This window comes from Mirounga leonina, unplaced genomic scaffold, assembly GCF_011800145.1.
Source record: "Mirounga leonina isolate KUSES-001 unplaced genomic scaffold, KU_Mleo_1.0 Mir_201, whole genome shotgun sequence".
NCBI lineage: Eukaryota > Metazoa > Chordata > Mammalia > Carnivora > Phocidae > Mirounga > Mirounga leonina.
The window spans coordinates 1,125,460-1,151,055 of NW_023270504.1; the positions used below are offsets into that span (position 1 = coordinate 1,125,460).

At 34.4% G+C, this 25,596-nt stretch overlaps 1 protein-coding gene across 1 annotated transcript in view; it reads left to right on the plus strand.

The window, feature by feature from the left end:
• Positions 1-25,596, plus strand: part of KIF21A (kinesin family member 21A) — a 150,169-nt gene that overhangs the window by 96,809 nt on the left and 27,764 nt on the right. Inside the window, exons 13-28 of the mRNA XM_035027912.1 lie at positions 3,821-3,911; positions 4,351-4,468; positions 4,859-5,047; positions 5,485-5,684; positions 6,758-6,865; positions 10,379-10,447; positions 10,543-10,754; positions 10,911-11,064; positions 11,574-11,768; positions 12,212-12,313; positions 13,373-13,538; positions 14,004-14,024; positions 18,539-18,599; positions 18,972-19,026; positions 21,678-21,892; positions 24,272-24,379. Coding sequence (XP_034883803.1) covers positions 3,821-3,911; positions 4,351-4,468; positions 4,859-5,047; positions 5,485-5,684; positions 6,758-6,865; positions 10,379-10,447; positions 10,543-10,754; positions 10,911-11,064; positions 11,574-11,768; positions 12,212-12,313; positions 13,373-13,538; positions 14,004-14,024; positions 18,539-18,599; positions 18,972-19,026; positions 21,678-21,892; positions 24,272-24,379 — 2,064 coding nt within the window. The remainder of the gene's footprint in view (positions 1-3,820; positions 3,912-4,350; positions 4,469-4,858; positions 5,048-5,484; positions 5,685-6,757; positions 6,866-10,378; positions 10,448-10,542; positions 10,755-10,910; positions 11,065-11,573; positions 11,769-12,211; positions 12,314-13,372; positions 13,539-14,003; positions 14,025-18,538; positions 18,600-18,971; positions 19,027-21,677; positions 21,893-24,271; positions 24,380-25,596) is intronic.

The following is a 25,596-nucleotide window of genomic DNA, read 5'->3' on the forward strand; positions in this document are numbered from 1 at the left end:
ACTTCTGAATAAACTAGCATAATTATGATGGTGACTTACCTTTTTTAGGCTAAAAATGACCCCTCAAAAACCCACCATTGACTTTCAGAATGTATCTTTCAAAAACTTGTGAGCAGACTGGGAATTTTTAACTGGGTGGGAATTGAGATTTTGTCGCAGCCCATGCTAAGTCACAGGTGGGCTTTTCTCCTCTCTTCCTTATTTGGTGTAGTATTTGGAATATTATATTTGCAATACAAATGTGTTTGTATATACAAATATTTTAGTAGTTGTTGGAAAGCAACATTAAATGGCAACAAAGCAACAGGAAAATGTGGCCTTATTACAGATAAGATTTATAAGGCATTTTTAAGGTTGAATTAGAAAAATAAGTGTTGCTTTTAAAATGTATTTGAGGTGAGAATCAGAAACAGGTATTTTCTTTTTTTTGCTTAAAGTTTGAGCAAAATTTAGAGGCATGTTTCTGCACTCTCCATATAATAAAAATTAACATTTTAGTCATTCAGAATTATAGTTATTTAAACGAGGATTAAGTAGGATTTTACTTATCAGAACTTCTCTTCATAGATTTTTCTAAACCTCCAGATTATATCATCAAAATGATTAAGAAAATAATATTTAAATATTTTAGAAGCACCGCTTTAGAAATTTCATCTCTTACTTAAAATAAGCCTTTTGAGAACTTTTACTATGCAATAATTAGTTACAGTAATATCTTATTTTAAATATGAAAGCTTGAAAATTTTATTTTCTTAAAATTATTTAATAATTTACATTCCATAATTACATTCCACATATTATATAGTATTCTGCAGTATCTATAATTTTATTCTATAATTCTATAACTTATTTAAAGTATTCTATAATGAGAATATAATTCTAATTGTTTGCACTAGAACTCACCTAATTAGTATATATTTAGGACATTATATTTATTATACGAATTAAATTATGGCACTAAAAATGTGAGATTTCTTCTCCTTCAGGTCAAAATAAAATGCATAGTTAAAGTAATGTATGGAAGCCACCCTTCCACCTTAAAATTTTCAAGTCCTTTGTCTTTAGTGAGTAAAGTTTGCTTCCAGTTTTTATAGCATCCCCTAAGGGATAGCAAAAGCATAGCAGTTTTATGTTCTAGGACAGGGCTTTCCGAACATGAATATGTATACAAATCACCTGAGTGGTTTGATAAAATGAAGATTCTGATTCAGTAAAACTGAGGTGGAGTCTGAGATTTTGACTAACTAGCTTCTGGGCGATGCTCATGCTCCCATGTCTGTGAACTGGACTTAAGTGTAAGATTCTAGAATACCGGCCGGGGAGTCAAGATACTTCCCTGGGCTGCAGTTTCTTTTTAGGTTGTCAACAAAAATGTTGACATTGGTTGTCAGATGTCAAAGGGGTTAAACTGCATGATCACTAGTGTTCCTTCCACCTTCAAAATTCTGATTCTATGTAACATGCAAACTTAAATATCTTTCATGCTTCTTAGTTATTTTAGATATCAATTTGTCTCAGTTTATTGAGGAAAACTTGAATATTTGAGGTACAATAACTATAAAGTATCAATTTGTATTTTAAAAACTTAAGTTTTAAGTGATAAAGGTAAATTAATAATGTAAAGTTACAATTGCTGGTCTTTCTGCATCAAAATTGGCATGAATAGCATATAATATATGAATTAACTTTTTATATAAGTGAAAAGTAACATTTGCTGGATACTGGTGACTTGAAGAAAGTAGGAGGGTTACAATAAAGTGGTTATCTAGCTATAAACCAGAGTAAAAGAGAATTTGGGTTGGAGCTTAAATAATGAAACAGCCAACAATAACAAAAACTGTGCTGCAACAATTTACAGGTGAGGAAGGAAGACTTCATAGGGGAGAGACTGGGGAATGCTGATGGGAAATTTCTTTCCAAACATATTCACCTGTCCTAGCCTTAACCTTAGTCTTAAACCTCAAGTATAGTCTGTTTGAGTGCCCCGTACTATCCTTTGAGTGGGATGATGGATGAAGGGGAGTTTCTTTCTAGAGTTTCAGCTGGAACTGCGTGATGGAAAATCAATAGCTCTAGTATAAAACAAGTGATGTAAGAGAGGCATTCAGTATAATCATTTTTTTTCCTAACAAAATGATTTAACAACACTCATGGAACCCTGTTATAATTTACTTGATCTCTCTCCAGTTAAGGTTGTTTTATTGATATTACTACTGGTTTCTCCTTCTCACTCCAGAGATACGCTGTCTTCTATGCATCTTTATGCATCTTTCAGCCTGTGCCGTTGGACTCAACATAGTTAGTGCACGAGACACATAGAGGTGACAAACAGGTGCTCATGCACAGTAATAGAGATTAATATATTTAGTAAACACTGCACATTTATTATGTACATCCCCTGGGCATGGGGGACATAATGTTGAGTCAAACAGGCATGATCCCTGCCCTCACAAGGCTTGCAGTTGAGTAGGGAAGACAGAAATTAAAGAAATGATAACATAAATAAACATGAATTAAGAACTCTGAAGTGCTTACAAGGGAAAAGTTATTTATCTTGCTCTGAGTACAAAGGTATCTGTGAGAATTGGGACCTAAGGTTAAACATTACAGCTTAATAATAACTGAGCTTAAATAAGATTAAATTTTTAGCCTAGAAACGAAAAACAAGTCCAGGTTATTGGGGCAGTTTTTAATGTAGCAGAATGCCTGAAAGATATGATAGCTGTTATAAAGTTATTTTGATAAAGTTGTTAAGCTCTTTCTAGGGGAATTTTATTTGGAGAATATTGCCTTTTTGAGCATTTTTTTTAATTCTTGATGATTTCAGGATGTTGCAGTAGCACAAGAAGAAGTTTTTCACATACAGATTTATTTGAAGTTCACTTTCTTAATAGTATTTAGTTTGATTAAATGCATGAGTCTAGTGAACAGATGTGTAACTTCTGCGCATAACTGATCATGGTTGCTGAACCCTAAAAGAGTCATAGTGAATTAAGTGTGAAAAACTTTGCTCACTGTAGTGTGCACTGTCTTCTTCTCAAGGCCACTGGGGCTGAGTTAGCTTAGCTGTAAGCATTACTTAAGCATCATCAGTATGTGGTTACAGCTGTTAGTACCAGATGACCATACAGGAGGCTTCTATTTGGTATGGCCCATCTTGCGGCAGATCCTGGAATTTCCTACTCAGTCAAAGGTCAGGCTGAACCTCAGACAGTTTTGATATGCAAAGATCCATTTCTTTGAGAACATTTTAAGAGTCCTGTGCCATACGTATGGCCTAGGAAAAAATCCTGTGCTATTACTAGAGGAGACCTAACCACACTAATGGATACTGCTAGTGTAGACAAACTTACTGTGAGCAGATTTAGTCTGGATCTTTAAATTTACTCTTAAGCATATTAGGACATCAATAAAAATCCAGCTTCTGTATCTTTGTGTTTAGATGGGAAAAGTCTTTATTTAGATGAGAAAAGAAAAATATTTGTTTGATTTCCTTTGAATTTAAATCACCTACGTTCTAGTTAACTGACTATCACTATGACTACTTCATAGCTATCTCATCAGATCTCATGCTTTAGGGTATAATCTCTTCCTCAGTGTTTCTAGGAAGTAAGCTTTTCTCCAATGATATAAATCACTATTGTTTGAATGGCAATTTCTGTTTTCCTCTGAAGCATCAGACATAACTTTGCTCAGTCAAATGATAAACTCTTCTAGTTTGTTTTCACAAATAATTGATGATTTTTAAGATCTGGGAGACAAAAGTGAACAATTTTCCTCTCTATTTTAATACTGTACCCTTTTGTTCCTTTTTTTAAAGTGTGGCTGGTAAAGAGGATAATACAGATACTGACCAAGAGAAGAAAGAAGAAAAGGGTATTACAGAAAGAGAAAACAATGAATTAGAAGTGGTAAGTATGGAAGAATGAACTTGTACATTTCAGTGCCTGAATTTAGCTTGTTTATGGTTGCTGATAACTATACTAACTTATATGTAGACTTATATGTAGAAAAGAGAAATGGTTATCATGTATCCATTTTAAACTATTTGCTTGAGGACTTCTTTTCTTCAGAAATATGAGCTATAAAATACTGGCAACTGTCAATCTTGTGCAACGTGAAAGCATTGTGTGCATGTGTGGAAGGGGGTAGAATACTAGGAGAAGTGAAGTACTATTTTATTTAAGACAAAATTATGTAATAACCCTGACATTGTAGAATGAGTTTTGCACTGATGAAAGGTGAAATTTGTGTACTTCTGTATTTTGTACTCCAGCAATCTCTCTTAATGAGGTAATCAGTTTGTTTTGTTGATATTTGTGCTATTAATAGTCATAAATCACATTTTAGGAAGAAAGTCAAGAAGTGACTGATCACGAGGAAGAAGAGGAGGAGGAGGAGGAGGAAGAAGATGACATTGAAGGGGGTGAAAGCTCCGATGAATCAGATTCTGAATCAGATGAGAAAGGTACTTGCTGTTCAGTACAAGGACAAAAATTAATTTGGGGAATTTGTTTAAAATACGAGCAGAAAACATTCTCCATTCATTCTTGATGAGGGCAGCTTTTATAACTGCTGACTTGTGTATTCCCTCCCAGCCTCATGTTTCTGCCCCTCCTGGATTTAGTCATTGTGTGATTTCCATTCTTAGCACAAATAGTATCTGTTGTCACTGATCAATGTGAACAGTCTATCTTGTTCACCTCTTTTTTAGTTTTTGGTTTATCCAGGACATTTTCCTTATAGCTGTTAAGTGAATACCTGGATGTAGATGGTGGTTTTCATGCTCTTGCTTGAAAGTTAGAATTATGATATTGTGGCCTATTACAGTGTGTTTATTTTCTTCTTTTATAAATAGCTAATTATCAAGCAGACTTAGCAAACATTACTTGTGAAATTGCAATCAAGCAAAAGCTGATTGATGAACTAGAAAACAGCCAGAAAAGATTGCAGACACTGAAAAAGCAGTATGAAGAGAAGCTAATGATGCTACAACATAAAATTCGGGACACTCAGCTTGAGAGAGACCAGGTGCTCCAGAATTTAGGTAAGAATTACATTTAATTCTGATTAAGGTTCCAACTAAATTGCCAAAGTACGTTTTTATCATTTCTGCCTTTAGAAGAAAGAAATTACATTAGAAGTCACATTATGTGCGAGTTTATCTCATTATGTTAAATATTGCTTATTTTTTCATTCTGGTTCCTATCTAGGCTATTTAATTTTTTGTCCAAAGTTGTGGCTAATTGTTTTACTGTCTTGATTTATGCTGGGAATATTTTTTAAATTAAGAAAAAAAAACCTTAAATAATTGTTAAACTAAGCTGAGAGTAGATAATAAAAGAGAGAGTGATTCACAGGTGCCCTGGCCTCTTGAGGTTTGTGTTTGGAAGATAGTTTTTCTCTGAGCTCATGAGTTGTAAATCAGCAAAATGAAAATCTGTATCTCATAGAAATAAATATAAATACCCTTTGATCATTTAGGTTCAGTGGAATCTTACTCAGAAGAAAAGGCAAAAAAAGTTAGGTCTGAATATGAAAAGAAACTCCAAGCCATGAATAAAGAACTACAAAGACTTCAGACAGCCCAAAAAGAGCATGCAAGGCTGCTTAAAAACCAGTCTCAGTATGAAAAGCAATTGAAGAAATTGCAGCAGGATGTGATGGAAATGAAAAAAACAAAGGTATTGATTATATTTTGCATTAAAGTCTGATGTTGAGGATATTTGTGTCATTTGGGACAAAAAATTATTGTGGTTCTTTCCATATTCAATAAAAGGTAACCCAGTCTTAAAAACGATGCACTTCCTTTTGGCAGTTAGAAGTTGTTTCCTACAGTCATCCATTATCAAAGCCTTTCTTCAGAGTAGCTGAAAATCATGTGGTCAAAAACAGGGCTTCTTTGACTGATGGATATAACTCTTCTCCTGAAACACATAATATATTATGAACATACAAAAAATTGATAATTACATAACAAACACTATATTCACTATTTAAGATATTAAACATTTACAGTATACACAAAACCTATGTATTCCTTTCTGATCATATTCCCTTTTCCCCCAGAGGTAACAACTACCTTGAATTTAGTGTTTATCCTTCCCATGCATAGAAAAATATAAATTGTCTTCTCTTGACAAAAGAGAGTATGTGAATCCTTATCTGTCCTGTGTTTTTGTTGTGGAATTAATTATTCTTATTAACATTTGGCATGACAATCAATGTCAAATAGTAATTGTGAAATAGCAAATGTGAAAATGATTTAGGAATTTTAGATTATAGTGTTGTGTCTTTGCTGATGACAGCAATAGCTAAAATTATTAGGTGCTTACTATATGCCAGGCATTGTTATAAGCACTATACAGATATTACTCAATAAATTATCATAGTCCAGTGCCATAGAGCTGTTACCTCTATTTTATATATGAGGAATGAAAACCTAGAGAGGTTAAGTAATTTGTTCAAGGTCACACAGTTACTGGTAATAAGTACCAAAAATAAGTACCAACTGAACACTGAATATAAAATGCATAGAGCACTAAGCAATTTGATAGAAACATATTGGAAAATTATTAGAAATAGAAATCTATTAATCCCACAAAATAAGAATTGACCATTTAAAATGTGCAGCAAAGCTCCATTGTTTCCATTTTAAGTACTCAGAATTCTAACTGCTTTCTTCCATACATGTGATTAATTTAATGAATGTTGTGATAGGAAAACTCCAATAGATGTGTTTACCTAATTTTTTTAGGTTCGACTAATGAAACAAATGAAAGAAGAACAAGAAAAAGCCAGATTGACAGAGTCTAGGAGAAACAGAGAGATTGCTCAATTGAAAAAAGATCAACGTAAAAGAGATGTGAGTGGACTTTAACTTTTAGTTATATACAAATATTGTACATTGAACAAGCTTGTTTAGTAAATGGAAGAAAATTTTCTGATAACTATAACTATTATGTGCTGGTTAAGGACCATAATTAAGCATTAATTTTATAATATATGGATTATAGTAACTCCATATACAAGGTTATAAAAAACACTATAATACTATTACAAGTTTTATTAGAGGCTTATTTCCTAGATGATGAGATGCGAGAAAATGGCAAAGGATAATTATCTCTAGGGAGATCAGGGAACTACTTGCGGTATTATGTAAGATAGTGATTTTAGGCTGGTTCCAGAGAGTTTCACCACTAGAGATTCTTAGCAATGTTCCTGGAATAATAACCCACTTTCACCAGAGGAGGCTTTACTAAGAGCTATAAAAGTTTTCATATTCTTTCACTTAAGAATCCTACTTCTCCCATGAACTTAGACTAAGAAAATAATCTAAAATAAACAAAATTGTTATGAGTTAAAATCTTTATTTTAGGGTTATTTGTAATAGGGAAAGATGTAAAAACAACAAAAATGCTTGACAGTAAGGGGAATGGTTAATTATTGTCCATCTCATTTAATAGGTTATTATTCATCCATTGAAGATTAGGATTTGGAAACTGCATAGTAAAATGAAAAATGACTGCGATTTAACATTAAGTGTAAAGTAGCATTTTTTTAAAAGAATTTATTTATTTGAGACAGAGAGAGAGCATGAGCTGTGGGGGGGAGGCAGAAGGAGAGGGAGAAGCAGACATCCCGCCGAGCAGGGATCCCCATGTGGGACTCCATCCCAGGACAATGAGATCATGACCTGAGCCAAAGGCAGAGGTTTAACTGACTGAGCCATTCAGGTGCCTCATAAAGTAACATTTCATATATGCATGCTTGATTAAAATGAGGGAAAAAAATTTAAGGATATATACCAACATGCTAACTGTAATTGTGTTAAGGTTTTAGGTTATAGTCAGTTTGTTTTTTCTTCTTTCCAAATTTCTGGCAAAATGGTTATTTCATTTATGATTTTTTTTTCCTCAGAAGAAGAGGCCATCATGGTCTTTTTCCCATTGTTGGTTAGGTTTCAGCCTCTGTTTTTTTTTCTTGCTCAACTTGTTCTAAATCCTCCCTGAAGAAAATGTGAGCAAACAGCATGTTTTAGAAAGTAGACATGTACTTTGGGAGGTAAAAAGACAATTTAAGGAGATAGAAGGGAGTAATGAGAAAAGTAGATATTTTCATGAGATGACTGCTGTATTAAGACTATATTTCTTTCTTTTTTCCTATTTACAAAAATTGGCATATATTCACGAGCCATAAAATTCACTCCTTTAAACTGTACAATTTAAGGATTTAGTATATTCACAGAATTGTGCAACAATCATTACTGTTTTATTCCAGAATATTTTTTATCACTCCAAAAAGAAACTCCATACCCATTAGCAGTCACTCCCATTCTTCCCCCTCCCTGGCCCCTGACAGCCACTCTAGTATACTATCTGTCTCCGTGGATTTGCCCACTGTGGATGTTTCATATGAATGGAATATACAGTATATAGCCTTTTTTATCTGGCTTTTTAAATTTAGCATGATGTTTTCAAGGTTCATCTATGTTATTGCATGTATTGGTAGTTCATTCCTTTTTATGACTGTATGGATAGAGCACATTTTGTTTATCCATTCCTTAATTGGTAGATGTTTGGGTCGTTTCCACTTTCTGGCTATTTATTTATGTATTTATTTAGAAGTTTTTATTCAAATTCCAGTCAGTTAACATACAGTGTAATATTAGCTTCAGTGTACAGTATAGTGTATACAATAGTGATTCAACACTTCTGTACAACACCCAGTGCTCATCACAACAAATGCCCTCCTTAATCCCATCACCTATTTCACTCATCCCCTCCTCTCTGGTAACCATCAGTTTGTTCTCTGTAGTTAAGAGTCTATTTCTTGGTTTGCACCTCTCTCTCTTTTTTTCCCTTTGCTCATTTGTTTTGTTTCTTAAATTCTACATATTATTCAGCCATAAAAAAGAATGAAATCTTGCCATGTGCAATGATATGGATGGAGCTAGAGAGTATTATGCTAAGTGAAATAAGTCAGAGAAAGACAAAAACCATATTTACTTTGTTTTTAATCCAAGCTTTGGGATGACAGGAATAATTTTCTTACAATATTCACTACTTACTTCTTTGTAACTAATTCCTATGAGACATAGAGATCAATATTGAACAACTAACTCCTGGGATGGAAATTTTGAATCTTATTTCACAACATAGGATCATATATGATAGAATATTCTGTTACAGAGATGTGATGCTGGCTAATCACATACAAAGCTAGCATTCAGACTCCCTCACCCCTTTTACTTATAGCTGTGAACCCCTTTCTAAATTGTTTCACGTCATATTCATCTTTTAACCCTTTGTATATTTGTACACCATACAAATAATATGAATGAATTTGAGATTTAACTTAGAATAGAAAAAGCTTAATGTAGTAGTAACAAGCTTCAAACAATATGTTAATTTTAATTTTTGGTAGTTCATTCATTTAAAAATACTTGTTAACTTTGCCTCTATGTCAATCATTGTTGTAAGTAATGAAGATATGGCAGTGATAAGATAGAGTCTGTTTCTCCAAGAATTCTCATCTAATGACACAGGAATATGCATAAACATGAGATGAATGATCTGTTTGAATTAGCGATAGAAAACATAAAGGGTTATTTGGTAGATCACAGAATTTAAGTCCCAGAAGGGATATTTGCCCAATTCCTAAGCTTTGCCCAAGATCACAGAGTTGAATAAATGACAGAACTAGAACTAGGATTTCTGTTCTTTTTTAGCCCCAAAATTCTTTCCTAAATTATAGCCCTATAAAAAGGCTTAGAGTAATTTATAATGAATTGTCTTTATCATATAAAGTACCTAGAAACAAATTGGCAGCCAATACTGACATGTTTTATTGTTCATTTACTTTACCGAACATAATATTTTCAAAGTTATTATAAAGTGTTAATATAATTATTATGTTTTCCCTATATTTAAAACAGTTAATAATTACTGTATATATTGTAAAGTGACTTTATTGAAAATATTCTAAGCTGTGTTTCTTCCTGTTCATGCCTCAGCTAGCAAAACAAAATGTCTAGCAAAAATGAAATGATATATTTATAAAGCATTTAGAAAAGTACTTGTGTATAGTAAGTAGTATATACTGTATCTTAAATAAAAGTATGTCTGCTAATATAGATTACATCAATGACAGTATCTCTGATTCATTTTTTAGAAAAAGGTGGCTGCATCAGTGTGCATTTTTATTTATTGGAATAAAATATCCTAATTTTTAGTAATGGTTGCAAGGTTGTTGTTAGCTCAGATTCTGCTAAGAACTATTATAGTTCCCAATGGGATGGGGGACTATATTAATGTAGGAGTAGGAAGCATCGTATCTTTCAGTTTACCATTTTAACTTATTTGTTATTATCTTATAGCATCAACTTAGACTTCTGGAAGCCCAAAAAAGAAACCAAGAAGTGGTTCTTCGACGCAAAACTGAAGAGGCAAGTCAGTCATTTGGCGGAAACATTCTGGCTTTGAGGTAAATGATATATTTCTGTAGATGAAGAGAATGAGCCAATCTCTCTTGCTCTTTCAGGTTACAGCTCTTCGTAGGCAAGTGAGGCCCATGTCAGATAGAGTGGCTGGGAAAGTCACTCGGAAGCTGAGCTCATCTGATATCCCCCAGGACGCGGGTTCCAGTGCAGCTGCTGTAGAAGCAGATGTATCAAGGGCAGGAGCCCAGCAGAAAATGAGAATTCCTGTGGCAAGAGTCCAGGCCTTACCAACGCCCACAGCAAATGGAACCAGGTCAGTACAGTTCTTCTATTCCTTCTGACATAATCTTTGTGGCATTATTATTAAATGTTGGACTTCAATGGAAAACAGCTCATTATTTGGCAGTGTACAATCAAGTAATTAATTGCACATAAGTAATTATGTTTGTCTGTTTTTATGTGATTATAGAAAAAAATATCAGAGGAAAGGACTGACTGGCCGAGTGTTTACTTCCAAGACAGCTCGCATGAAGTGGCAGCTTCTTGAGCGCAGGGTCACAGACATCATCATGCAGAAAATGACTATTTCCAATATGGAGGCAGATATGAATAGACTCCTCAAGGTGTGGAAAATAGAACATAGATATGTTCTTCCTTAGCTGGCTGTTAATTTTAGTTTTCCAAATTTGATCTCCGGGTAAATTAATACTCACCAATTTTTTTTCCTTTTTTTGGTGAGTTTTGATTGCATTGTGTTTGAATAGATGAATATCATTTCTTTTTTTGTTTTGCTTTGTTTTAATTGTGGGAAGAACAGACAGCATGAGATCAGCCTTCCTAACACATTTTTAAGTGTACAGCACAGTGTTGTTAACTATAGGCACAGTATTGTACAGCGGATCTCTAGAACTTACTCATCTTACGTAACTGACACTTCATACCCATTGAACAGCACCTCCCCCAGCCCCTGGGGACTGCCATTTTATTTAGTGCATCTATGAGTTTGACTATTTTAGATACCTCATATAAATGGAGTCTTACAGTATTTGTCCCTCTGTGACTCACTTATTTCACTTAGCATAATGTCCTGGATCAATATTATTTCTTGAAATCCAATCTGTTTTCTCAATAGCAACGGGAAGAACTCACAAAAAGACGAGAGAAACTTTCAAAAAGACGGGAAAAGATAGTCAAGGAGAGTGGAGAGGGAGATAAAAATGTGGTAAACATCAATGAGGAGATGGAGTCATTAACTGCTAATATAGATTACATCAATGACAGTATCTCTGATTGCCAAGCCAACATCATGCAGATGGAAGAAGCAAAGGTTTGTAATTGTAAAAAAAATGGCTAATGGCTTAAGGAAGATATTTTCATATTTATCATTAAAAGCACTTTGAATTTTTATATCAAGGAGTTTTTTATTTATTGGTTTAATATGATTCTTAGATTTTGCATTGATATAACTCCCTGCCTGCTCTCCAGATTTCTTTGTTGATTTTGTGATATTATTTATTGTTTGTAAAATCAAAAATGTTTAAAAATGTATATCATTTATTAATCCATTTGAATTCTTAACTGCTCAAGTGTGTTTTTTCTTTTCAACTAGCACATATGTTTCTTGGGGTAGAGATCATATTTTACATTTTTCTTAGGCGTCTTATTAACTAACCTGATACTACCAAATAAATAAATGAAATAATAGGCTTTTGCCTCTGTTTGAATACATTCAGCTCAAAGTAATGTTCATCAAATGCTTGTTTGATGTAGGAAGAAGGAGAAACATTGGATGTCACTGCAGTCATTAATGCTTGCACGCTTACAGAAGCCCGATACCTGCTAGATCACTTCCTGTTAATGGGTATCAATAAGGTATGATCTAACTACACCATTATGGAAAACCTAAGTTTTGATTAATTCATTTTGTTTATCTTTCTCCAGTGACCCTTTCCTCTGTAATAAGTAAGATTTTTTTTAATTGAAAAGCATTCTTTTATCTTTCTTTAGAGTTAAGAAAAGTCAGCACTATTTCGATTAATTCCATTAGCCTGTCATCCATTGTACTTGTGTATTAGAAGAGATAAACAACTTAAACAAGAAATAATTCATCTTTTGCTTTAGCAAAGGAAAAATGAAAAGGAAAATCTCTTGGGGTGCAAACAAATTTGGTATCATAACTTTGGTTTAATATTGATTTTTTTTTAAAAAAGCTTCTTTTTTTTTTTTTAAACATTTTATTTATTTATTTGACAGAGAGAGGCACCGCAAGAGAGGGAACACAAGCAAGGGGAGTGGGAGAGGGAGAAGCAGGCTTCCCGAGGAGCAGGGAGCCCGATGCGGGGCTCGATCCCAGGACCCTGGGATCGTCCTGAGCTGAAGGCAGACGCTTAACGACTGAGCCATCCAGGCGCCCCTATATTGATTCTTTACATCTCAAAAGAAAATCGGAAAGGAAAAAAAAATACAGTGGTGCTTCCCTCCTCTTTGAATGTAAATGCATTATTAACCTGTCACCTGTAAGAAACTTATAACTAATTGCTGAAGGTGATAATGATTTCGGAGTCACTTTTTTTTTTTTTTTTTACCACTTTGGGACTGTGCTACGCCCTTTATTTTATGTTCTCCCACTTAATCTTTATTTTATGTTCTCCCACTTAATCTTTATTTTATGTTCTCCCACTTAATCTTTACAGTGTGCTAGGAAGTGCTAGGAAGTAATCTTTACAGTGAGGCAACTGAATCAGGAAGATAAGGTAAGGTCACCAGGCTAGTAAGTGGAGGAGCTTTGATGAATCAAGGTCTATCTGATGTCAAAGTCCATGAATTATATACATTTGCTATTTGATACAGATCTTTGTGTAGTAGATTCTGTCTTGTATTACCTAAGATAATTGTTGTTGTTGTTGTTGTTATGTTTCTGTGTAATTACAGGGTCTTCAGGCTGCCCAGAAAGAGGCTCAAATTAAAGTACTTGAAGGTCGGCTTAAACAAACTGAAATAACCAGTGCTACACAAAACCAGCTGCTATTCCATATGTTGAAAGAGAAAGCAGAATTAAATCCTGAGCTAGATGCTTTACTAGGGCATGCTTTACAAGGTAATTTGGACTAAATTTCAGTTAAATGAATTGCATGGTAGCTTTGCTCTTAGAGAATGCTATACTATACCTCTTTCCCCTATTGCTTGACTGAATAGATGCTATATTTACTTATGCTTTTAATAATTATTCCTTCTTTAATTTGCATGTATAAATTTGGGGGATGTAATTATTGTCATTCCAAGAAATGATTACCAACTTAAAAAGGCTTGTTTAACCTTATTAAGCAGTTAGTTTTTGTGGATCAACCAAGTTTCTGAATTGGTTATTTAAAATATTAACCAAGTTTCACTACTTTACTCTGCATATCTAACTGCCTTGAAAAATAATAATTGTTTTCTATGGCATCTATTCTACATATCTTATAAATGGTACATAATCTTGTTTTATTTGGGAGTTCTTAACATTGGATCTGTTTTGATTGGAGTATTGCTTTTTGTTTCCTTTTTGCTGTTATTTACACAGATCTAGATAGCGTACCTTTAGGTAAGTATGTTTAGCTTTCTGTGTACCCTACAGCTGCATGAATTACTAATTGTTCATGTACACTAATTGTGGTACATCTTATGTTTAAAATTTTTATTGGCAGCCAACTGGTTTTTGCATGATCTTTTTTGAAATGTATCCATGATCACAAACATACTAAGTCTTTTGTCTTTCCTCTACATTCTTGATTTAAAAACTATTAGATATTTAAAGAAGTAGGCTTTAGTTAATTTTCTCTTTTATTTTTTGACATCCAGCTGTGGCTCCAGTTTCATAAGCCCTTCTTTTTCTTTCTTGTAGGGAAAAAATGGAGTACACATTTCTTTTTAATTTTTAAATATATCTGTTAACTTGCATCTGTTGTTTTAACCTCATAATTAACTTCCCTTAGCATATATCTTTGGTATATATTTGATAGATTCTCAGCTATTCTTAATTTTTTTAAAATTCAACATATATTTTAACATTATAAATTGAATAAAACTTCAAAGCATTTTATATGAACAGATTAAAACAATATTTATAATTATAATATTTTCAGATTAGAATGGGCTTTAGAGATCACCAAGTATAGAAATTTTCAACCTCGGGACGCCTGGGTGGCTCAGTCATTGAGCGTCTGCCTTCGGCTCAGGTCATGATCCCAGGGTCCTGGGATCGAGCCCCGCATCGGGCTCCCTGCTCAGCGGGAAGCCTGCTTCTCCCTCTGCCTCTCTCTCTATCTCTCATGAATAAATAAATAAAATCTTTAAAAAAAAAAAAAAAGAAATTTTCAACCTCTTTCTTTGCCACTACAACATTCACATCAACTACCCAGTCCTCTTAGTGATTATATACATGAAGGACCAGGAGTATCAGGGCAATTTTATTACTTGCCATTTTTCTGAATGATTGTTTTGGAGCAGCTTTTATTTAATTAAAATTATTTCAAAATCTGATCTGAACTTTTCTTTTTCTAAGTACACAGCTGACAAAAGTTTTATACTTAAAGGAAAGGACTGTAACTGAAAGAGTAATGTACTTACTTGTCTGTGTCATTAGAATAAACACAATCTATACATCTAAATTTGTTTTAAGTAAGATGTTACACAAATAAAATACATGAGCTATTTGATTTTTTAGATGTTTATATCACATGTTAATCTCAACGTAGTATTTCCTTGAGATCCACTGCATAATTTAGGTTATGGAAAAGCTACTGCTTTTAATCTGCTCAAGCTATAACAAGTACAGGTAGAAAAAGTAGGATTGGTTATTTCCTAATCAAGACTGCCCAAATTCCTGGATTATAACTAGAATTTTTGATATTCCGTGTGTTATGAGGCACGTTTCTTTTCTTCCTATTCTTTCCCCCTCCCTCTCCTGTTCCTTGTCTTTGTTCTTTGTGGCCCAACCTCTAGTAATAAGTAAATTCTTACTTAAGTTCATTGTCTCTTTTAACTTGGAAGAAAATGCAAATGTCCTTCTTAATGTCCTTTTGTGCAGAAGATATTAAACTGCTAATTTGATGGGCAGTGCTACTTTTTCATAACTTTCAAACAACTTTCATTTATCTTTGGCTGAAAAAGGGTCAGAAGCAGAGAGTGGAAACCCATTCAGCTGATGTGACCTGTCTCTGTGACTGAAATCTGCGCTCTAGACGGGGGCCATAATCTAGCCTAGAGGTGCTTGGAGGGAAAAAAAAAGGAAGTTAAGTCCTCAGAAGCCAGAGAACTGTACTTAACTCCCAATTTTACCTCAAGCCTTGGGCTGAGTGCTGGGATTTAAATAAGACACAAAATCTTGCCCTCATTGACTTGATGCCTCACAGAGGGTGACAGACCATGAACAGAGTATGATACATTCAGTGAGGGCAGTGATTGAGATATATATAGGGAGTTATAGGAACACAGAGTGGGGCCACCCAATAAGAAGGGAGGAGTTGATAAAATATTTTGGAGAACGTGACATTTGAGTTGAAACACAAAAGAAGAAAAAGAGTTAGCTAGGCAAAAGACAAGGTGAGAGGGGGACAGAGAGGAGTCACTCCAGGCAATGACAAAACTAAAATGCAGAGACTCATTCACAGTATTGTGTGCATGGGGCCTTCAGGCAGGTTGGTGCCCTGAGCAACAAGTACATGGCCTAGAATGATGGAACATAAGGCTAGAGGGTGGGCCTTGTTAATGTGTGTGTACTTTTATAGCCTTTGAAGAACATTTTTATTATCCTCTTCTTTTTTTCCCTATGTTAGGCTCACTAAGATCATCCCTATCTTTGGAGATTTGCTATGAAGACTCATGGGGCTCAGCATATGGTTGTATTCATGGCAAAGATTCATGAGAACAGTGTAGGAAGATTACACAGCTGGATCGTAAGGGTAAAAGAATACACAGATGTAGCCTAGAGGAATCCAAGTCTGGTTTTCCTTATGCTCTCTCCCTCCTGGGGAGATAACACAGAATGTTCCTTTCCCTCTGGAATGAAAATGCAGCAGCATGTGTACAACGTTTATGCCCAGGGAAGTCCATACACTTAGAACCTGAAGTTTTTCCTGGGGACTGGTCACATACATACCGTCTATGTAGTATGTACCAGGATTCAAGACTCCCAGGAGTTTAGCATAGACCATATCATTTGCACAAACATTCTAAGTACCTTCAAGTACCTTCAGTGGTTAACTAGTGACTGGGGACACTCTGTGAGTCAAGTTTCCAGATGCCAGACAAAGTCCAACTTTGCAAGCAAGGCCTTTCTTAGGATAGTGGTCTTTAGGCTGCTATGTTAGCCCTTTTAAGTATATACTATTTTTGCGACTTTTTTTAAAAAATAACTTAAAGACTTAAAAATACTTGGTTAACTTCCAGTGAAGTGAGACTGTGCAAATTAACTGATAAAGATGAACTTTAAGGCATTCGGGAGTTGCAAATCTCTGCCTTTAGCTTTAATTCTGTGGTGATGAGAAACAAAGCTGGTAGTGGCCTGGATGTGTGTTCCCAAAGTTAGGAGTACAACAGTGGGCTGATGGTGTGACTGGTTGCCCAGAAGACTATAGTGCTCAGACTAAGCTCAGTCCTGAAGAGGAGTTTGATCTGGTGACTTTCTGGGTGGGGGCCTCTATCCTTTTGCCAGTTTGGTTATGTCAAACCATAATTATCTCTAATTACACATACATGCTTCAGCAAGAGTTAAGTTTTTACTAAGCACTCACATGATGTTTAACATACTAACTGGTTTCATACTAACTGGTTTCTACAAGAAAAATACTAGCCAATCTTAGCCTGCTTTTATACATGGGAAAATAAAGACTAGTTTGTCATTTCTTTATAACCGCATGTTCTACATTATTAATAATGCATTCACCTTGGCACTCAGTTATCCTGTCCGTGAAGTAAGTTCTTGAGCCTCCCTCTAGTGGTGGGCTTTCAGATACACATTGCCTTCAAGACCACCGTTTTCTTCACTTCAGAAAATAAATTCCCTTTGTATGGGTCCCAGATGGGCTCCATTTTAGATAATACTATCACATATCAAGCATTACTGAATTTCTAACAAAGTATCAGCTAACCAGTGAAGAAGAAGGGAGAATCAGAGAAAGGAATTAGTTGTCTACAATCCACATGTATAAAATTAAAAGTTAAAAGGGGATGAATCATGCATAATTTTCATTAATATATGTAATTTATAATGTTGTTATTTTTGTGGATTGGTTTTATAATAAAATGTGTATGTTTTAAAAACCTGCACCCATGTTAGGGGCTCATTCACATTTTACATAGTTTACTTTCAGTGGCTCTTTGATTTATTGACTTCCTACTAGTTTCCTTGTTTGCTTTTTCTCCTCTTTTTTACTAGTCTGTTACAGTTGTTCTGAAATAGTGGTGATTACTTGTATTCAGTTACAAAACCGTTGCATGCAAACCTATTGTTTTTGTCTTTTATGTACGTGTGAATGAGCTGCATGCTGATGTGTAACTTCTGAATACTTTCACACATGCACACACTCTTACTCTCTAGTTGAAAACAAAAATAACAGTGAAGGAAACTATTTAAGTAAGTTGGCATACTGATTAAAATATAGCAAGTATGTTTACACTTAACGTAGTTTTTGAAATTGGCTTAATACATTAAAGGGAGCTCATGCAACATTTATTTTAATCTTATATTTTACTCAGTGGTTTTTCATATGTTTGGATGGCATGGAATAAATACATACTCTGAAAAATGTATACAATTACACATACTCTGATAAATACATGATCTCATTTCCGTCCTATGAATGTCGTTCTTCTATGTTTTATGATTCGAACTTGTGATTTTTCTTATTTTGAACACTTTTTCTCATTTTAGGACACATAATCAGAGGGGTTTCTTAGAAATATTTTTCTACATTTCTATTCGGATTCAGTAACTAAAACCAGACTGCCCATATTGAGACATTGGGCTGATGTTTATTATGGCATGGGGATTTCAATCATTCAAATTATGACATGTGGATAATACTTAGGTTTTGGACATTTCTTTTTTTTTTTTAGAAAATGTAGAGGATAGTACTGATGAAGATGCACCTTTAAACAGCCCAGGATCAGAAGGAAGGTAAGAGAGCCTTTAGAAACTTAATAGATTTTACTTGTTTCTGTAATATTTTAAATACTTTTATCTTGTTGCTTCAAACAATTACCATAAAACAACTAATTTGAATTTTATGGCTAAGTGAATAGCACTAGAAACAGTATTATGGAAACCAAACTAAGCCATATTTAACCACCACAAATTTTAAAATAAAATGTACTGGGATATTTAAAGAAAGAAAATGAATTATTTTTAAATTAGTTCATTTTGATTTTAAATATTGTCTTTTCTTACCCATAGACATGTAAGATGTTTTCTATAGTTATAAACATAGAAGACATACAGTTTTCTGTAAGTTCCCCTTTAATCTGTGGTTAATTATTTATTTGTGTATAGCATGCTATCTTCAGACCTTATGAAACTTTGTGGTGAAGTGAAACCTAAAAGCAAGGTAAGGGGAATTGAAAATAGCAGGTAAGCATCCTTTCCCACTGTTTTTTGTTATCACTATTAAACACATAGGTTTCAGGGGTGCCTGGGTGGCTCAGTTGGGTAAGTGTTCAACTGTTGATTTTGGCTCAGGTCATGATCTCAGGGTCGTGAGATTGAGCCCTGTGTCTGGCTCTGTGCTGGGCGTGGAGCCTGCTTAACATTCTCTCTCTCCTTCTGCCTCTCCACCTCCCCTTCCCACTCCCCCACGCTTGCACGCTCTCTCTCTCAAAAATAAACAAACAAATAAATACACACATAGGTTTCAGACCCTTCGTAGGTTAGCATATTGGCATACTTTTACCAGAGCTCCCATGTGTAAGAAATTTAGTTCTGTATTACCATATTCTCCTTTGGGAAAAGTTATACTGAAACATTTCTGCTTCGTGGAACTTGTGCTTTACTGCATTATTGCACTTTTTCTACTAGAGAAGATATGATGGTGGAGACCAATTCTTTTTTTCTTCCAGGTTTTTCCTAAAAGTTTTATTACCCATTAAGGAAGTAATGTGCTAGTTTATTAAAGTCACCTAAATTTCCTAATAATATAGGAGATTGTAGACCCTGTAGTGGCATACAGCATGAATTTGCAAAATTTGTAAATTAACAGGAAATTGTTGAAATTTTAACATTCTAGTATGTCATAGTGTTTCATATTTATTTTGTTAAACTAGTATCCTGAGGTGGTTTGAATGATAAGCCAACTCTTAATCATCATGTTGTATTAAAAAGTGATGAGGCTATAATGCATATAAGGTTTAAAAAAATATCAGTGACACATGCTGTTAAATGTGTAAGATACACATAGTATGTTTCAGATTGAGAGTTGTTAGCATTTGATAGTGGATGAATTAACTAACCATTATTTTAAGATGTTTAAAAACAAAGAATTCTTGTAGTGTTTAGTAAATATTTGATAAATGAATGGAGAGAATCAGAACCTGAAAGAATAACACTGTGCAAATGAATTAGGACAGATTGAAGGCCCATAGTGAACAGTCACGTAATCTAAATGAGCAATTTGGCTAGCTGTAAAATAATGAGTAGGAGTCATTATGATTACCTGAAGAGGACATGCCTCTTCTAAGCAAATAACCACTACTTAACTCTCGCTCATTTCTGTCATGAGGAATATAGGCCTGAGACTTCTAGAAATTCTGTTATTTCCAAAGAAGCCTTAAATATAGATTTTTATGTAGGATTTCCTGATCTTTAAAACACTGGTTAAACCAATCAAAAAAAAAAAAAAAGTGTCGCCAGGCTCTATGTATGATCCTTGGCAACATGTGGTTTGTGTTTTATTTTTCTAAGTGACTAAACAGAAGTTACCCAAACTCAAAGAAAACATCCTAGTATGGTTTGGATCCCATCTTAAGTGGAAGAAAGAATCTGTTAAGGTCCTGAATGTCTTTCAGGACCCATGAAAGCCTAGTTATTCATGCCCTGCTGGGCTGCCAGAGAGGTGTGAAGTTGGGCCCTAAAAGTCATCTCCTGAAGGAACCACTGTGCTTAGGGATTCATAAGAACATGATTCCTCTCTGCCTTGGACTATTGGCAGTGAGGAGAACTGACCAGGTAAAAAACTGGTTGGAGGGCTTTCCTTTTCCCAGAAATTTTCTGAGGTGCTACCTACTACTCCTTTTAAACTACAGAGACACCTGAAAGGATCTCATATCATCTATTTTTCATCACTGAAAAAATAAAGTTGACTGTATATGTTAAATAGGTATGTACCAGCACTATGCTGAGTATAGGGGATATAAAGTTGAATAAAACAGAGTGTTTGCTCTTTAGAGGCTTATAATCTGATAAACACCTTGCTTATCCTTTAATACCTTAGTGATAATAACAACTGAGCAACAACAGGGTAGTCAGTCAGTTTTCAAGAGTAAGGTAAGGAATGTGTATAGTGAGTTTAGATTCTAGGAAAATAACCTTCCCCTGCCTCACTGTGCTGCTGAAACCTGGTGCAGGCTGGTATTGAATTACCTAGCAGGCAGGTTAAAAACACAGCCAAGGCATCAGGAGGACAAGGTCCCAAAAACTGAGAAGCAGATTTTAAAAGAGATATTAAAATAAAATTTAAAAGTGATATTAAAAAAAGCATTTAAACATAAGAAAAATCAGAATTTAGTTGAGCTTCCCTGCAGTTAACTTTTGGTTTAATTTCTTTCTTCTTTCATTTTTTAAAAAAATTCTGTGTTGAGGGAGCTGGCCGTGAGTTGGCAGGGTGGCAAATTGCTTGTTTTTGAATCTGGCTTTGCCACTTACCAGTTGTGTGATTTTGGGTCAACTACTTAGCTTCTCTGTGCCTTAGCTTCCTCATTTGTGAATTGGGATAATGATAGCACATGCTAATATAATAAGGTGTTTGAACAATGCCTGGCTTACAGTAAGTGCAATATAAAATGTTGGCTATTATTATGGCCCCTAAAGGTCTTATCTGGCTATAGCTCTGGCTTGTCACTATCTTACGTGCTATGTTTGACACACTTGCTAGGAAATGACATGCTCAATGTTGTTACCTATTTCAAACTAATATTAAATCTCTATTCCCTAATCATCTCTGCAGAAGTTTGCTCCTGATTGCTTTTCCTTCCATTCTCTGACTAGGCCCGAAGGAGAACCACCACTCAAATGGAATTGCTGTATGCAGATAGCAGTGAACTAGCCTCAGATACTAGTACAGGAGATGCCTCCTTGCCGGGCCCTCTTACACCTGTTGCAGAAGGGCAAGAGATTGGAATGAATACAGAGACAAGTGGTACTTCTGCTAGGGAAAAAGAGCTCCCTCCCCCATCTGGCTTCCCTTCTAAGATAGGCAGCATGTAAGTCTGGCCCAGCTACACTAACGTCCTTTCTTTTGGCTTTTCTTTTTCGTTTTCTTTCTTTTTTAATTTTTTATGTGCATGTTGCTAATTTCTTATTTCTATTTTTAAAAATTATGTAAATAAGATATCTGGTTTTCAAAGGAATTTCTGTTAGGTATTATCTCCTCTAATTTTTTTGACATTTGAAATCATTTAAGATGAGATATTCTCTGTTCAACTGCGTTGCTTGTTTCTGAGTTTGAAGGTCATTCTTAAGGGTTATGATTTTCACAAAGGCTGAGTTATGAATTACAGACAAAATTTATTTAGGAACACCTAAATCAGGTAGTTATATCTATAAAACCATTATATAAAACAGAAGCTTTAAAGTCTCAGATTTGCTCTGAATTAATGTATGTCCTCGTTCTAAGAGGCTGGTCAGGATAGCAAACCTTTGCTAACCCTATAAAGGAAAAGAAATATCAATTACAAACTTAATCATTTTAAGCTTTCCTAATTTTTTGCCTCGAAGCACATTGCATTGCATATCTGGGATACGTGCACAAGATATTTTTATTGGTATTATTAAAGATTTGAAGGAGGGAATATTCTCTCTCCCATTCATGATAATGTGAACAAAAGACATTCTGTTCAAAACAAAACTTACTTAGAATTTTCACTACTGTCTTGAGGACAAAGATTTCTCTACCCAAGCTGGTATGTTTGTGTACGCTATGTGTCTTTGTGTGTTTTGATAATTACATTATATCAGATTATATATCAGATCAGTTTTTCACTGGTAAAGATTTTTACTGACTTTTTTTTCAAAGTAACCCTCACGTATGACCTAGCGAATGATTTATGGAATGAATACCTTACTGTGTTGAGGAATATTGAGGACTTCGCCAAAAAATTGCATATACTACATGACTCTGTAAATAATAAAATATAACAAACTTTCCCCCTTTGAGTATCTGTTCCCCATAACTCCCCTTTTTTTAAGCTTTTTTAAAACTTCCTTCATTTTATGAAAACGTTTCTGTCATCTTCCATTCAGTAAGCCCATCTGTTACCTTTCGATCCAAATTTAATTTTAATGATGGCAACTTTCTTGCATGTGCTTGATGTGGCCTATGTAATTAACTAAATTAACTATTGGATTTGCTAATAGAGATTGCTAACCAGTATAGCTAATGGCTTCAGTGCTTTTTTGATAAGATGACTGTTGAAAAAATGCTTTTGGCGAAGGTAGTGATATCAACAGAATAGATTTTAGGAACAGATTTGAGTTGAGACTTTTGGGACTTCAAGACTAAATCTATGGCCTGGAAACCAGATTCAGGTAATACCTCCTTTTTGCCCTCCCCACTTCTTTTCATTTTTAAAGTGTATCCTTTTTGACAGATTATAAAATACATGTTTTGGACTCTATCACTTCACATGATCTGTCTTCAGGTTTTCATAAATCCAGGTGCTTGTGTCATCCTGTAAAAACTTAAGAGATAGACAAGGTTGGTGTGGTGACTCTTAATAAGTCATTACTGCATGATGTAAAATAATTTACTCAGGTGGCCCCCAGGATTTAACTTGTTGAAGGATTTTTGAAATGTGATTTCTTTTGATTAGAAAGTCAGGTACATGAAGTTTAAATATTTAGCTTTCACTTTCAGATAGGCACCATGTAAGCCCATTCTGGTAATATTGCTTTCTAATTCCTTAGTGTGTTTGCTTATTAATATACCTAGCCAAGAGTAGCAAAAACATAGCAAAAAAAATTTTTTTTCTAATCAAAATTCATTACCACCATATGCAACAATAATCGTTTTAAATTGTTGATAGCATAGCCACTATTCAACATTTAAAGTTTATAATAAGAATGTTTTTATTACTAAAATTTATATAGCTACTAATATCTAAATACTAGTTAGGTAAAATTAGTGTGTTATTTGTGTGTCTGTTTTTGACTGTGTCTTCATATTAATTCATCAAATCTCATTGTTTTTCATGTTCGGATATTCTAATATTTTTGTTCTTGTAAGACTCTAAAGACACCTTTTTTTCAACTGAAACAGTTCTAATCAACGTAATCATTTATGTTTCAAATAAATGATTTGAACTATTTGGCAGTATAGGATTGGTATTTATATTCAAAGATAATAGGCTTCAGATATTTAATAAGATTGCCAATTTACAAGTTAGATATATAGGTGTCAGGCTTCCATCAATTAATTACTCATATAATATATTCCTATCCTAGTTTTGTTTTTTGTTCCCAAGTAATACTTTCTCAAGTTCTGGTTATTAATCTATTAAAAATTTTAGGTTGAATATCTGCCAAACAAAGTTGTATGTATATATTTAAAATTTGATGATTAAAGAGTCTTCTTTCTATTTTAGTTCCAGACAGTCATCTCTATCAGAAAAAAAGCTACCAGAGCCTTCCCCTATAACCAGGAGAAAAGCATATGAAAAAGCAGAAAAATCAAAGTCCAAGGAACAAAAACAGTAAGTGACTCATACTTTTTATCGACTAGATTGCATAAAATGTCTGTTGCACTTAAATGCTAAAGGACAATGGTGAAGTTATTTTCCAAATGTAGGCTGGCTCTATGGTTATGACTGATTTGACTAATCAAGACAACCAAGTCAGCTGTTGGCTTGGCTAAATGTTTCTTGGTCACACACAAGCCTGTAAAAATATTTGAACGCTTGCTCCGGTTCCTGTACTCTTATTTATTTTTCAATTACTTGTGCATATCATTGTAAAAGTTCATATACAGTTGAGATGAAGGTTAGTGAATCTGTATTTCAGATAGTCTTCTAGAAAAAATTTGAAATTGATTTTGACTGATGAAACTTCCACTGACTTTACCTCTTTAAAGTGGCTGACAGAACTAGTGTTAGTCATAGGGTGTGTTAGTTGTACCATTCTCTTGCTGTTCTTTTCTGTTTAAATTGTTTCTTGCTGAAATCTTTTAGGAACTTTGTTTTGTGAGGGTTATTTACTTAACAGTATGTAGTATAATCTGATGATCCACTTAAATGGGCATTTGTAAATTGCAATATCGCAACGTGCGGAAAGTTGAATGAAGGGGGTGAGAGCCCCTGTCACCTCTCTACCCCGTGGCTCACCCACTCCTCCCTCAGGTCACCTGAGGTGCTGCATGTGACGGGTAGAACTGTGACATGGTCTTGAGGGAGAGTATCAGTGCCAGGCTACATTTAAATATTAGTAGAGCAAATTTTTTAGCATAAAAATAAACAGAAAAAGGAGTTTTCAAATATTTTCTGTACCCAAGTGGACAGTCTTATACCAACACACTCTACTTTGAACACTGGTTTGGCTGACTTGAATGTCATGGAAATTATCCTTTTAATTATCCTTGCTTCCTGTATCTAAAGATGTAATTTGCCTGTTTCTACTGGATTGAATGTCTCAAGGATAATTGGGAGGTAGGGGATGGAGCAAATAAGTAATATAAAAATAAAAGTAAGTGAATCGTTGAAAAAGCAAATCACTCTTAAACACTCTGGCTCTCTTTCCCCATTTGTCAAGTGAGTAGCTTGGTTTTAACTCTAAAATAAATTTGGCTTCCTTTATTTGTAATGACTTTAGATTTCAGCAGATTGAACATTTTCTTTAGTGCCATCTTGTGGGCAATGTAACAAAATCCAGTGAAAAAGGTTTTTTTTTTTTTTTAGTTAAATTGTTCAGAGTGTAT